The 13,221-nt window shown below is 56.1% G+C and overlaps 1 protein-coding gene across 3 annotated transcripts in view; it reads left to right on the top strand.

Moving 5' to 3' along the window:
- The window catches only part of SGSM2 (small G protein signaling modulator 2), a 43,116-nt gene that overhangs the window by 24,360 nt on the left and 5,535 nt on the right, over window positions 1-13,221 (top strand). For 2 of the 3 annotated variants that reach the window (XM_008147897.3, XM_008147898.2), the window contains 12 exons: window positions 2,532-2,685; window positions 3,474-3,538; window positions 3,628-3,773; window positions 4,268-4,396; window positions 4,611-4,793; window positions 6,511-6,894; window positions 7,131-7,255; window positions 7,671-7,753; window positions 7,966-8,075; window positions 9,370-9,466; window positions 10,222-10,389; window positions 10,613-12,151. In XM_008147897.3, the coding sequence (XP_008146119.2) occupies window positions 2,532-2,685; window positions 3,474-3,538; window positions 3,628-3,773; window positions 4,268-4,396; window positions 4,611-4,793; window positions 6,511-6,894; window positions 7,131-7,255; window positions 7,671-7,753; window positions 7,966-8,075; window positions 9,370-9,466; window positions 10,222-10,389; window positions 10,613-10,701 (1,733 nt within the window). In that variant the 3' untranslated portion in view covers window positions 10,702-12,151. Of the gene's footprint in view, window positions 1-2,531; window positions 2,686-3,473; window positions 3,539-3,627; window positions 3,774-4,267; window positions 4,397-4,610; window positions 4,794-6,510; window positions 6,895-7,130; window positions 7,256-7,670; window positions 7,754-7,965; window positions 8,076-9,369; window positions 9,467-10,221; window positions 10,390-10,612; window positions 12,152-13,221 lie in introns of those variants that run through there. The other variant, XM_028155069.2, reaches the window with a different exon arrangement.

Below are 13,221 nucleotides of genomic sequence, written 5' to 3'. Positions count from 1 at the left end.
CTTTACTCACCACATGCCTGCCTTCATGTCTATCTTCCCTCCCAGCCATTCCAGTGGGACCTGCAGGCCAGCCTGGGTGGGAACGCAGGGGAACCGCACTTGTGATGTTTATTGCCTGCACATGGCCTGCCATCTGGTTCCTTACAAGCCTGGGCTTGGGGCTGATGCTTATTATAGGCTGACTGACTTTAAACAGTGTGGGAAGGGTGAGTCAGGAGAGCCCGGGCTGACCCTTCTTACCCCCAGGAACTGGCAGGGGGTGGGAGGGGGTGGTCCCAGCCAAGCCCCTGTCTTAGAAGACTTGGTGATAGGAAGCTCATTCCTGACTAGTCTTCATGCTGAGGCCTCCAGGGTCAGAGAAACCTTCAGGCCCACAGGGTGCAGAGGCCTCAGGGCTTATGTGGGCATTCTCTTGGGGAACTAGGGCCAGCCTACCCAGTGTGCCAATATGCAGCCCCTGGGACTCTAAGCCTTGGGAAAGGGGAGGAGGCATGAGAGCAGAATCAGCAGATGGTAGGGGAGATGGTGTGAGAGCCCCCTTCCACTCCATTCCATAATGACAACACTGTTGAGTCCATCCTGCTAGCCGTTGCTTTTCAGGCCTGCAACATGCTTGACTTGTGCATGTGAATCAAGTGGCGGGTGTCCAGACTCTCCTCTCCTTCCCCTCCCCCCTTCTCCTGCTGCCTCCCCAGAGCAGAGATGCTGTTCACTCTAATTCTGCTCCAGGCCAGGCACCTTTCACTCGGAGTCTTAGGGGCTGTGGGGTTCAACCACCTTGATTGTTTTGCTTCAGACTTCCCTCAAGCTCAGAGGAGAGAGTCAGAGTCAAAGCTGACCCAGCAGCGCCCCCGCCCAGCCTGCTGCCCCTTGCCCAGTCACTCCAGAGCTCCAGCTGTCTGCACTGGGTTAATTCAGAGACGCATATTCAATGCTGGCTGGTTCAGCTCCTTCCTGGAGAATTAAGGTGAAGAGCATTGACCCAGGAGACTTGCCATGGCTGAGCCCTGCTTTCTGGGCATGAGCTCATTTCCCTGTGTGCCCACCCTCTGCCCTCTGCACCTGTTGCCCCTCACTGCCTGCCCGCCTGCTGCCTGCTGCCTGCATGGCTGGGCCTGCTCCCACCCCAACTCCTCAAGACTGGCCTCTCTCCTGCCTGCTGTAGGGGCATGAGCTGGGCTCCTGCCCCACCCCACCTGCATCTGTCCGCCCCCCCTCTTCTTCCCAGAGTCTTCGGCACAGCCTGCAACTGCTCACTCCCAGAGCCGCAGCCCCTCCACACCAAGTATGTTCCCTTAATTTGCCTCCTGGTGGAGCTGAAGGGCCAGATCTACAAAAATCCCACCACAGATCTGGGAAGAGATTCCCGGCAAACATGGGGCAGCCCCAGAAGGGACTGGAGGGCTCAGCTCACCCCCTCCCACCAAGGCACCCCCAGAGCTGGAGTCTGGCTCCCACAGAAGCCAGGCCTTTGTCTGCTCCAGACTCAGCAGGCCAGGGCCCAGGAAGAAATACTGCTTGAAAGAATCCATCACACACACCGCTGTCTTTCCCTGTTCTTCACTCTTCTCTGTCCCCTCCTCCCTCCTAGTGTCGTCTCCTAGTCCTTTCACTCCCTGCCCTCACTTTACTTCATCTTTGTGGCTCACTGGACCTGCTGAGCCCCCCTGAGCAGTGCCTTGCCCCACTTGGGCCCTAGAAGCTCTCAATGATCTTGAGTTCTGGTTCCAATCAGCTGGGCAGGCTGAAAGGCTCCATCTACCTTTGGTGTAGATGTGTCCAAGGAGCTGTCTTCTGAGGCCGCACCGGGGACATTCTTCTGGCTGGTGGAACTCTCATCCCTGTGGTGATCTGGCAGCCCTGGGACTTTGGCCCTTCCTGTCAGCTCACCTGTGTGTTTGTAGGAGGCCACCACACTGAGTGCATCAGGTTAGGCAAGGATGGAGAACTCAGGAAGGACCCACAGCAGCGGGCAGCAGGGGTGCCTGGCCTGCGCAGAGAGCCCTGACCCTCAGGCACTGGCTACCAGGTCTAGAACCCTCAGGGGTCCTCCAGGTCTCTGATCAGTGGAGACTCTGCTCAAAGTTCGCAGTTCCAGGTCCAGGCACCTACCTGTGCCTCTCAGAGTCTGTCTAAGAGGACCAGGCTGAATCATTGGAGGCCATGCCAGCTGGTAGCATTTTAGGGAGCTCAGGCTTTTGTTGTTCCTTCTCTTTCTTTCCCTGGCAGACTCTAGAAAAGCGTTTTCCATCACTAATAGCAAGATGGAGAGAACAGACACAGTGATGCACAACTCAGTCCAAGTATTGTATCACGTACAGAAAGGTTAGGCGGAGGCTGGGACGTGTCAGGCACCCTCCCTCTGCACCATCGCCATCTCTGGGTTCTGGACCAGGCAGACACTACCCCTGTGGTTCCCCACCGATGGGTGATCTCATGCTGCAGCTCTGGGCACAGAGGTGGGCATGCTGCAGGGTGGCTGTGGGGGGAGGCCTGCCAGGCCCTGACCATGGCCCCCTTCCTGTCCTCAGATGCTGGTGACATGATCGAGATGCAGGGCTTTGGGCCCAGCCTGCCAGCCTGGCACCTAGATCCCATGTGTAGCCAGGGCTCCTCCTGCTTCTCCTGCTCCTCCAGTAGCTCCCCATATGCAACTCCCAACCTCTGCAGCTGTGTCCCCGACCGGTGAGTGGGCAGGGAGACACTTCCGTGTGAGTGTGTCCATCCATGTGTGTGTGCCAGTCTGTCCTCAGGGGCTGTGTCACTTGCCTGACAGGGTGGCCTCAAGTTGGTCAGACCTGGGTTTGAATTTAATTTCTGCTATCCATGTGACTTTGGCAAGTTACTGAGTCTCTATGTTTCTGAGCCTCAGTTTCCTAATCTGTAAAATGGGGGTCATACCACCTGCTTCCTAAGGTTCTTGTGAGGACTAAATGAGGTATATAACCATGTGAGTACCCAGAGCTGTGCCTGACACATAGGTGCTCAATACTTGTGAGCTCCCCTTCCCGGTGTGGACACAGATCCCGTCATCAGGCTGTGTGTCTGGGGACACGCAGCAGACATCTGGGCACCGGCCATGTTCTGGGAATGGCATGGGAATGGTATCTTGCGTGCCAGCACTTGATGCTCTTGCCGGTTGCTTGATCGGACCTGTTATTTCTTTTTACCTGCCACTCCTGATGACTCAGAGATGGTTCTCTCCATTTTTCACTTGAGGAAACCAAAATTCATTAACATGAGGTGAAGTTAGTTGCCCAAGCTTCCCTGGGGGGTTGGAGGCCAGGCTGGACCCTCAGCAGCTCTGACCAGGGTGGCTGGCAGCAACAGGGAGCCCACTGACATGCCGCCGGGCTATGGGTCCTGCTCCCTGCACCACCCCGAGTGCCGTACCTGCTCCCCTCAGTGTCCTCACTTCTCACCCTCCTCCCAAAGCAAGAGCCACAGCCCTCTGAGCCAGGTTGATTCCACAGGTTGCCCCTCAGGCTACTGTGTGAGAGCATGAAGAGGCAGATCGTGTCCCGGGCCTTCTACGGCTGTGAGTGTGGGGTGAGGTGGGGCCATGGGAGGCAGGGTCAGGGGGAGGCATCCTGGTCACGGCCTCCTGGCTCACCCCTCCACCCCCAGGGCTGGCATACTGCCGCCACCTGTCCACGGTTCGGACCCACCTGTCAGCGCTGGTGCATCACAACATCATCCCGCCCGCCCGCCCCCCAGGGGCCTCAGGGGGCCTCACCAAGGACGTGTGGAGCAAGTATCAGAAGGATGAAAAGGTGCACGCTGTGGGCCAGGGCCAGGGCCAGGGCCGGGTCAGGGGCTGGGGCGGGCAGTGGTGGGTGCAGAGTGTCTGCTCTGGGCACAGCTGTCACAGGACAACTGGGCATTCAGGTGAATCACAGTCATGGTCGGGCTGACAGGCCAAGACTGATGGCCTTGGAGTGGCCGGGTCATGGCGGAATCTCAGACAGCTGGGGCTGTGGGTTTCCCTGGGAAGGGCACTGGCGGGGAGTCCGTTCTGCTTCCCCATTACCCCACAGCCTCGGCAAATCTCTGCACCTCTCCGGGCTTCGTTTCTTCCCTGGAAGGAGGGGGTTGAAGTAGGTCCCAGCCAGCTCTAATGTGGGGCAGGGGGATGTGGCTGCCCAACGCAGGGTCTCCGTGGGCTTCAGCGGTGACCGAGTCAGTTCCCAGCCCAGCTCTCCCTGGGGTGGGTCACCCAGAGGGTGACTGCGGGGACTGCACAGTCTCTACTCCCTGGGTCCCTCAGAACTACAAGGAGCTGGAGCTGCTGCGGCAGGTTTACTACGGAGGCGTGGAGCACGAGATCCGCAAGGACGTCTGGCCCTTTCTGCTTGGCCACTACAAGTTTGGCACGAGCAAGAAGGAGATGGAGCAGGTAAGGGGAGTCTTTCCCGTGGGGTAGGGGGACGGGGAGTCGGGCCACGGGACCCATACAAGCTCAGTGGAAAGAAACGTGGCAGGGGAGGGTTCACAGAGACACCCCACTGTCCTCACTGCTGGGCCCCAGCCCTAGTCTTCAGCTGTCCCAGCTCCTGCAGAGGAGGGCTTGGTGCACCCCTCCCCCATGGTCATGGTGTGTCCGATTCCAGGTGGACGCAGTGGTGGCAGCGAGGTACCAGCGGGTGTTGGCGGAGTGGAAGGCCTGCGAGGTGGTGGTGAGGCAGCGGGAGCGGGAGGCGCACCCAGCCACACTCACCAAGTTCTCCTCGGGCAGCAGCATCGACAGCCACGTGCAGCGCCTCATCCACCGAGACTCCACCATTAGCAATGACGTGAGCCGGACCTGGGAGCCGGACCTGGGAGCGGGCGGAAGAGGGGGGTGGGGCGAGAGCCACCAGCGTTTCACACGCAGGAGTCCTGAGCAGCAGCCCAACCTCTAGTACTCACTGCAGTGGAGCCCTCAGAGAGTGGCTTGATGTGTCTCTGTCTCTTTCTTTCTCTGGGTGTTGCAGGAATAAAGTGAGATAGTGCATTGTGATCGGTTTTAATGGACTAGGAGGGAAAGATGGATTTATGGGGATTAGGGGAGCACTCCCTGCTCCTAGTGAGGCCTCAAGGCTAAGAATAGGCAGCCCTGGGGTCTAGTCCCAGGGCCACTACTGACAAGATGAGTGACGTCTTCCCATCGCTGAGCCTCAGTCCCCTTTCAGCCCTGCTGCCCTTTGGTTGTAGCGGCTTCCCTGAGAGCTGTTGCTAGAGGCCAGGGGAGCCCGTAGAGCGGTGCTGTTGGTGTCCACTGGCACGATCTCCCGCCTCTGTGGAGTGCGTCTCCATCTCACAGAACTGACCACCAAAGGCAGTTCAGAGCCTGCCTAGCTCTCGTGGCGTCACCCCCACTTTAGGTGAACAAGCCTGAACAAACTGGCTTCGGGCCCGACAGAAGTGATGAGAAGTCTCAGGCTCAAGGACACTGTTTTACTAACATATTTTTTTCTTTAAAATTGCTGCTTTAGATAATGTATATTCTAGCTACTTTACTAAATCTTTCCTAATATTAACAGAAAACTCGAGCTGGAGCAAGACTGAAACAGATATAACACCAAGGCACACTCTCCTTTCCATGTACTCTGTTCTTAATCCCCTGTTCGGGAGCCTGTTCTTTCTCTCTGGCTTTGGGCTTCATAAGATCCCGAGTCGGTACCAGTGCCCAGCTGCTCAGCTCACAGACAGCAACGGCCTCGTGGGCCCTGCTCTGGGCTGCGATTGCCTCGGCCTCATGGCCTTACCTGATACTAACCCAACGACACCTCATGCTTCTCACCCAAAGTGAAAAGTCCTTTTAGCCTCCCTTTCCCTACATAGTCCAAACAGAAAAAAAAGTAAAAGCCAGTCTGGCTATGTCTCTCTTCTTTTCCCTGTGCTGGTCCATGGTGAGGCCTGTTTCCCAGAAGTGAAAGCACAATACGTTTCCTTTCACTTCTGACCTCTCCTCAGCTTGTCTGAGGCCAGTATAACTGATCAGGTCCTTGCTAGAAAAGTTCCCTGCCTCGTTGGTTTTCCTAACACCTCCAGGCTGCCTCCCTCCCCAGCCCCCCCCCCCCCCACACACACACACCCCAGCACACGGAGGAAGTGCTCCTGACCTGAGGCAGCCTCGTGACTTCAGGTGTTTGTAGGATGACACCGCTCACACTGCCATCAAGTACCATTGCGTGTCCAGGCCGCCAGTCTCCCTTCTTCCCTGCAGCAGCCACAGGAAGCCTGGGGTGTTCCCCTTTTCTCATGCCCCAGGAAGAAGCAGAGGAAGGGACTGGATAGGGCTGAAGTCTTCATGTTGGCCTGGAACCTCATTTCTCCACCTGGCCAGCTGGGTCAGAAGGGGAGGCTTGGTGCCCAGGGGAGGCAGTGCTGGAGGCCGTGGGGTGGAGTAGGAGGTGTGAAGAGAATTCTCCATCCCTCTCACTTATTCTGACCCCGGGAAGGAGACACTGAGCTGAGTGAAGGGGCTGGGATGCAGGTATGAGCCCCACCATCTGTTCTCCCCACCAGGTGTTTATCTCTGTGGATGACCTGGAGCCCCCGAAGCCCCCAGGCACTGAGGATTGCAGACCAGAGCCCGAGGAGGCACCGGGAGCAGGGCCCCTGGGCACGGCCGTGGTGGAGCAGCAGCAGTCAGTGGAGTTTGACTCTCCAGACTCAGGACTGCCTTCCTCTCGCAATTATTCCGTGGCCTCAGGCATCCAGTCGAGCATAGATGAGGGGCCGAGTGTGGGCTTCGAGGAGGACTGCGGTGGGGAGGAAGGCTCCGACAGGCCGGAACCTGCAGTCCACGCTTTCTCCGAGCCCCAAGATCCCAGCCAGGAGAAGGCCTCTCGGGCCAGCGCGCTGGAGGCAGGAGAGGAGCTTGCGGCTGTGTGCGCTGCTGCCTACACTGTAGGTGGCCATTCCCAGGCACTGTTCTCAGCTGGCCCAGAGCCCTCCTGCCATCCCAAGGCTTGGGGGCAGGCTGGCGGGTGGAAGGTGGGGTGCCGGTCTTGGAGGGCCTGGAGCCCCTCTCTCAGCGTCCCAGAGGACTCTATTCTCTGAGTCCTTGGCTCCCTGCGTTTCCTGCTTTCCTGTGGGCATCACCTCAGGCCCCAGCTTACCCTGAGGGCCTTCCACTCTTTCAGATAGAACTATTGGACACCGTGGCCTTAAATCTGCACCGCATAGACAAGGATGTGCAGCGATGTGACCGCAACTACTGGTACTTCACACCCCCCAACCTCGAGAGGCTCAGAGACATCATGTGCAGGTGCCATTGTAGGGCAGGGCTCAGGGTGGGCGGCAGGGACCCTGCTCAGTGAGAGGTTAGGTCAGCAGTGCCCTGCCCCCTCGCTTCTCCAGAATCACACTGGACTCCCTCTGGGGGGAACGCTTCCTCCTGCAGTGCCCCTGCCCCGCCCTCTTCACTCACAGGTTTTTCAGGAAGCCTTCTCTGTTTTCCCTCACTCCATGGCTCCCCCGCCCCGCCCCAGCCTTGTCTCTTTCCCTGCCCCCCTGCGTGCCTTGAAGACAGGGCTAGTTGTTCACCTTGGTACTCCCAGTGCTTAGGGTCCTGGAAGGCTGACTTCTGGGGAGCAGGCTACTCTAAGACCCATCTCCCTGGGGATCCCTGAGGGGATGGGGCCTGGCACACACCTACAGTGACTCTGTCCCTGGGATTTCAGCTACGTGTGGGAACACCTGGACGTGGGCTACGTGCAGGGCATGTGTGATCTGCTGGCTCCACTCCTCGTCATCCTTGATAATGGTGAGGGATAGGGGCGGGGAAGAGGGAGTTCCCACAATGGCATGGGCCTCAGGCATGGGGCGGGGTTGACATAAGCTGGAGAAGAAAAGAAGACTGCTAGGTCTAGAAGAGTAGGAATAGTAGCCAGCCCTGTCCTCTGGGCCACAGGCACCCCCTGTGAAGTGAAGTGTTAGGGTCTCCTGCCCTGTGGCCTCATTCCTGTCTCCCCTCAGATCAGCTGACCTACAGCTGTTTCAGCCACCTCATGAAGAGGATGAGCCAGAACTTCCCCAATGGGGGCGCCATGGACACCCACTTTGCTAACATGCGCTCCCTCATCCAGGTGAGGACTGTAGCTGCTCGTGGGCACGTGACCAGGCACCACTGGGCTTGTCCGTCTTCCACAAGGAGGCCAGGGAGTGGTCCAAAAATTTATTTTATATATAAGCTTAATTTCTTTGATTTCAAAGACACATTTTCCCCCCAATTACGGTTGAAACAGAAGTCACAGTAGTTAATGTGGGCTTCTATTCCTGGCTCTGGTGTTCCAGGCTGGGAAGCCCCATGTGGGGTTGAGGCTCCATGCTTCCCAGCTTCTTTATGCAGCTGAGATATCCCTTCAGAATCTCAGCCGCCACACGTGGGAGCAGGGCCAGCCCTTTTCACGCCTCTGCCCTTCCTACCAGTCTCCTGTGGCTTCTTCTGTAAGTCCTTGGTAATAAGACTTCTGTTCATTTGATTATTCAGATTGTTTCATAATTTAGTTGTAATTCCAGTTTGGACCTGGGAGGAGGTGAGTGTAACTTCCACCTACTCTGCTGCCATCTTGGATCCCCCTTGACATTCAATATTATATTAGTTTCAGGTGTACAGCATAGTGGTTAGACATATTCCTAACTTATGGTGATGCCCACATAAGTCTGGTACCCACTTGGCACCAGACATAGTTATTACAGTGTTATTGACCATATTCCCTTTGCTGTAGCTTACATCCTCATGGCTGTTTTGTTACTACCAATTTGTACATCTTAATCCCTTCACCTTTCCTACCCAGCCCCCAAGCCCCTCCCATCTGGCAACCATCAGTTTGTTTCCGTATCTATGGGTTTGTTTCTGGAAACACATTGTTTTCACTGTTAAAAATGGAGAGGAATGTAAATATGTAAATGCTCATGAAAGTTCTGGTGAATAGTATGGTTGATGAAGTCAAACACCCAGAGCCCTGGCCAGGTGGCTCAGTTGGTTGGAGCATTGTACACCAAAAGGTTGCAGATTGGAATCCCAGTCAGGACACATGCCTAGATTGAGGGTTCGATCCCTGGTCGGTGTGCATGCAGGAGGTAACCAATCAATTTACCATCTCTCACATTGATGTTTCTCTCTCTTTCTCTCTCTCAAAAATCAATAAACATATCCTTGGATAAGGATAAAAAAAAAAAAAGAAAAATCAAACACCCAGAAAATGGTATAACTCCCTAACCCAGAGAGATGGGTGGGGCCGCAGAGTGCACCCTAAGAGACGAGAGGGGCTCGAGCACAGCTACCAGGCGCCAAGCAGAAGAGGCCTGGTGGAGGGTGGGGGCAGCAGGGAAGAGGCACTTCAGCTCAGTCCTTCTCTCTTTTCCCACTCACACAAGATCCTGGACTCAGAGCTGTTTGAACTGATGCATCAGAATGGAGACTACACCCATTTCTACTTCTGTTACCGCTGGTTCCTGCTGGATTTTAAGAGAGGTAAGAGGAGGGTTGGATGGTGGGCCTGGGGTCAGGGGCTATGGGTGACCCTTTTGCCCCAAAGTCATTGGTCCTGGACCCTAAATGAACTTTAGAACCACTTGGGGAACTTTTTATTTTTTAATGTATTTATTTCAGAGAGGAAGGGAGAAGGAGAGAGAAATAGAAACATCAATGATGAGAGAATCATTGATCAGCTGCCTCCTGCATGCCCCCTACTGGGGATCGAGCCCACAACCCAGGCATGTGCCCTTGGCAGGAATCAAACCTAGAACCTTTCAGTCCGCAGGCTGACACTCTATCCACTAAGCCAAGCTGGCTAGGGCAACTTGGGCAACTTTTTAGAAACACCAATGCTCTAGACTCTACCTGGCCTCAGACTACTAGTGTGGCTGGCTGCCTGGGCATCGATATTTTAAAAGCTGAATCCATAGTGAAGACAGAGTGGAAAATCACCCTCAGGCAATGGCTTTTGGAACTGTTTTTCCAACCAAATCTCCCCTGTGCACCAGGTTTCTAAAAGCACAGCTGCTTTAGCTGAAGAGAAGAGTAGAGTCTGCAGGAGCCTCATGTGCAGGAATTACCAAGGAGAAGGGCAGGGTCTTGGCCTGAGGCATGGAACCCACCCCCTCTTGGACCTGGCTGCGTAATGGAGAGAACCCCAGAACTTTGGCCCTTGGAGCTCTGTCTCCATATGTGGCCCCATTGGAGGCCATGGGCAGCCAGACTCAGCCTTAGCCCCTTTTCGTCCCCAGAGCTGCTATATGAGGATGTGTTTGCTGTGTGGGAGGTGATCTGGGCGGCCCAGCACATCTCATCAGAGCACTTTGTCCTATTCATTGCCCTGGCCCTGGTGGAGGCTTACCGTGAGATTATCCGTGACAACAACATGGACTTCACCGACATCATCAAGTTCTTCAATGGTAGGAGCTTGTCCAGCCATCTGGCTGTCCCCAGCAAGGGGATAGGGGCCTCCACTCCTGGCCTGGGCAGGGTTGGAGAGGCTCAGAAATACCGGGTCCCCTCCCCGTACACAAATGTCAGGAGTCCAGCAGGTGGAAATGGAGTAGGGTGGGCAGCCATAGGGCTCCTCCCAGACTCTTGCCCTCGCTCCGGCATCCCCACAGTTACCCATGTTTCCTCCAGAACGAGCTGAGCATCACGATGCCCAGGAGATCCTGCGGATTGCCCGGGACCTCGTCCACAAGGTGCAGATGCTCATAGAGAACAAGTGAGGGCCAGGAGGCAGCAGCCAGCCAGAGCCTAGGCTCCTGGCCCTGGGCTCCGCGGGGAGAGGTGCAGGGGCGCACAGCAGAGACTGCCCCACCTCTCAGCCAACCCTGCCTGCCCAGCTGTGTTCCTAACAAAGTGTGAGCCTGGGATCCGACTCCGGGCAGTTCTAGCCCTGAAGAGCAAGTCAGGGGCCAGGGTACCCTCAGGTCAGGGCCAGGAGGGGAAAGGGCAGCCTCAGGGAGCAGCTGACCTGGGGAACACCTACTCTGCTTCCCTCTCAAACACCTGGAAATAGCCCCACTGCCCCTGCAGCCTCAGCCTGAGTGCCCCATGCTCTCTCCTGGGTCAGCCTGGGGCCTTGTAGAGTCACCAGGGCTATAGATGCCTGGGCCCCACTGGTGAGAGTTGTGTGAGACAAGGGGACTCTGTTGTATTTCTTCTGATAGTCCCTTCGTAGGCCCAGTGCATGTGTGTGCACCAATCCCAGTCGGGGCAGCCAGAATGGCTGCGAGTTTGGGCGTGTTTCCTGGGCCACCTTCCAGGCCCTCCTCTGAGACTGTGGGGCAGAGCAGCCCACTTCAGCAGCACTGCCACTGCCTTTGGCCACCTGAGGTGACCCCATGCCCTCCCCTAGTCCATACAGTGCACCCACGTGTATCTGTACAGTCTCACTCCTGCCACCTTGCTCTTGCTTTATGCATTAGATGCATCCCTGAAAACTGTATACATGACACTTTGCCAGCCGGAGGATCTGGAATGTGGTTGGAGCACTACCTCTCAAGAGGAATCGCAGATGATTCCTTAGGGAGGGGATCCTGTCACAGCCTCTTCTCAAAGGTGGCCCCAAAACTTGGGGGCAGCTCATCATCTATCCCAGGCATCCGCTGAGTCCTAAGGCTGGAAGGAGTAGGTGCCTGGGTCTCCCTTGTTTGCTGCTGGTGAAAAGCAAGGTTAGCTCTGCCTTCCACATGCTTCTCAGGATGTCCAGAGGCCTAAGGACCCAGAAACCCCTATGGAAGAGCCTCACTCATGAGGGGGAGGTGTTATGCTGCTTGTTCTGCCATCCCCACCCCCACCCCCACCACATGCAGGCTGGGCCTTGCCCCAGGGCCAGGAGGCTACTCTGCCACAGGGGCTGGGGCCTGCCCAGCAACCACTAAGGTCTTGAGACTTCCTGCATTAAGAAACAAAAAAAGGACCCAGCAGCCTTTTTGCATCCAGCACAGCCCCCCAGCCCACCCCTGTCCCAGGCACTGCACGGCCTGTTTGGGGGCCAGCCCGCCCCATTGCCCACTCTGTTGTCTTTGAGTCCTCAGCCTCCACCAAGCATGGTGGCCATTGTGTGCCTGCCTTAGTGACTCAGTGGTTTTGTGAGGAGCAGAGTGTGTATGATTTTTGGCTCAGAAACTATACTCTTCAGTGTAACAAACCAATAAACAGCATTTGGCAATGCTTGAGGCTCTGGGGGCTGCTTGTGGGCTTGTGCTGGACGGCGAGTGACTGTGTGGGAATACTATCATCTCCACAATAGAACAGTAAAGAAGGTCAAGCCCATGAGGCAAGGATGGCGAAAAGAGAGAACCAAACTTTCCAAAAGAGGGGGACCTCGGCTATGGGCTGGTTGGGGTGGGGATAATAGGTAGGCCCAGAGAGAACCCTTAAAGCCAGCAGTTCCATCTCAGACTGACAAATGGCTTCTGCATCCTCTGGATTAGTGTAGGTCCCTGTCCCACGCCTTCCACAGTCTGACCTCCTGAATAGCTATAATGATAAGCTGGAGCCTCCCAGCCCCTCCAGCCAATGGGGAAGGACCCTGCTCACTGAGCACTGTCTTTGAGATGTCTGCTTCAAACTTAGGGGGAGCCTCAAGAACTCAAACCTGCTGAGGCATGGAAAGGGCCCCTGATTATCCTACCTGCCTTTCCCCCACCCGAGGACCACCCATGGTCCCAGGTAGAGGCTCCCGTCACCAGCATGTGGTCTTGTCTGGAAGACACTGACAACAGGCGTTAGGGCCTATTGTCAACTCACTCCTAGCTGCCCATGCAAGGAAACCAATTGACACAGGGAGCTCTGGGGCCAGGGAACCTTATAAGCCCCTCAAAGAACACCCCTTTCCCAAGTTGATCCTGGTGCCTGGAGCAATCAGAATTCCCTCTGCTGTGACTCCTGAAAGTTCACTAAAGGCCGTGGTACATTACTCTGGATGTGGCCTGGTTCCTTCACACACTCTCACCCAGAAGCGCTGGCACTCCCCAGGCCCTGAATGGGCTTCCAGAACTAGAAGGATGGGTCCGCCGAAGGTAATGTGTGTGTGGATAGGAGCAGCAGGGAGTGTGAGGAGAGCAAACATCATCCCTCCAACTCTAGTAAGGCTTCCTCTTTCACAGAGTGAGCAGAGCTGCTAAATGGAAGCTCCTGGATTCTTACTTGGGATTTTTGTTTTCCATTGCCCTGGCCATACGCCCCTGTCTTGCAGGCTCCAGCTGAGCTGGGGTGGGAGTCTGTGCTTTGAGTGCAGG

The sequence above is a fragment of the Eptesicus fuscus genome, chromosome 20, assembly GCF_027574615.1.
Source record: "Eptesicus fuscus isolate TK198812 chromosome 20, DD_ASM_mEF_20220401, whole genome shotgun sequence".
Taxonomy (NCBI): domain Eukaryota; kingdom Metazoa; phylum Chordata; class Mammalia; order Chiroptera; family Vespertilionidae; genus Eptesicus; species Eptesicus fuscus.
Note: the sequence above shows the minus strand (reverse complement) of the source record. Positions and strands in the feature narration are given on the sequence as shown.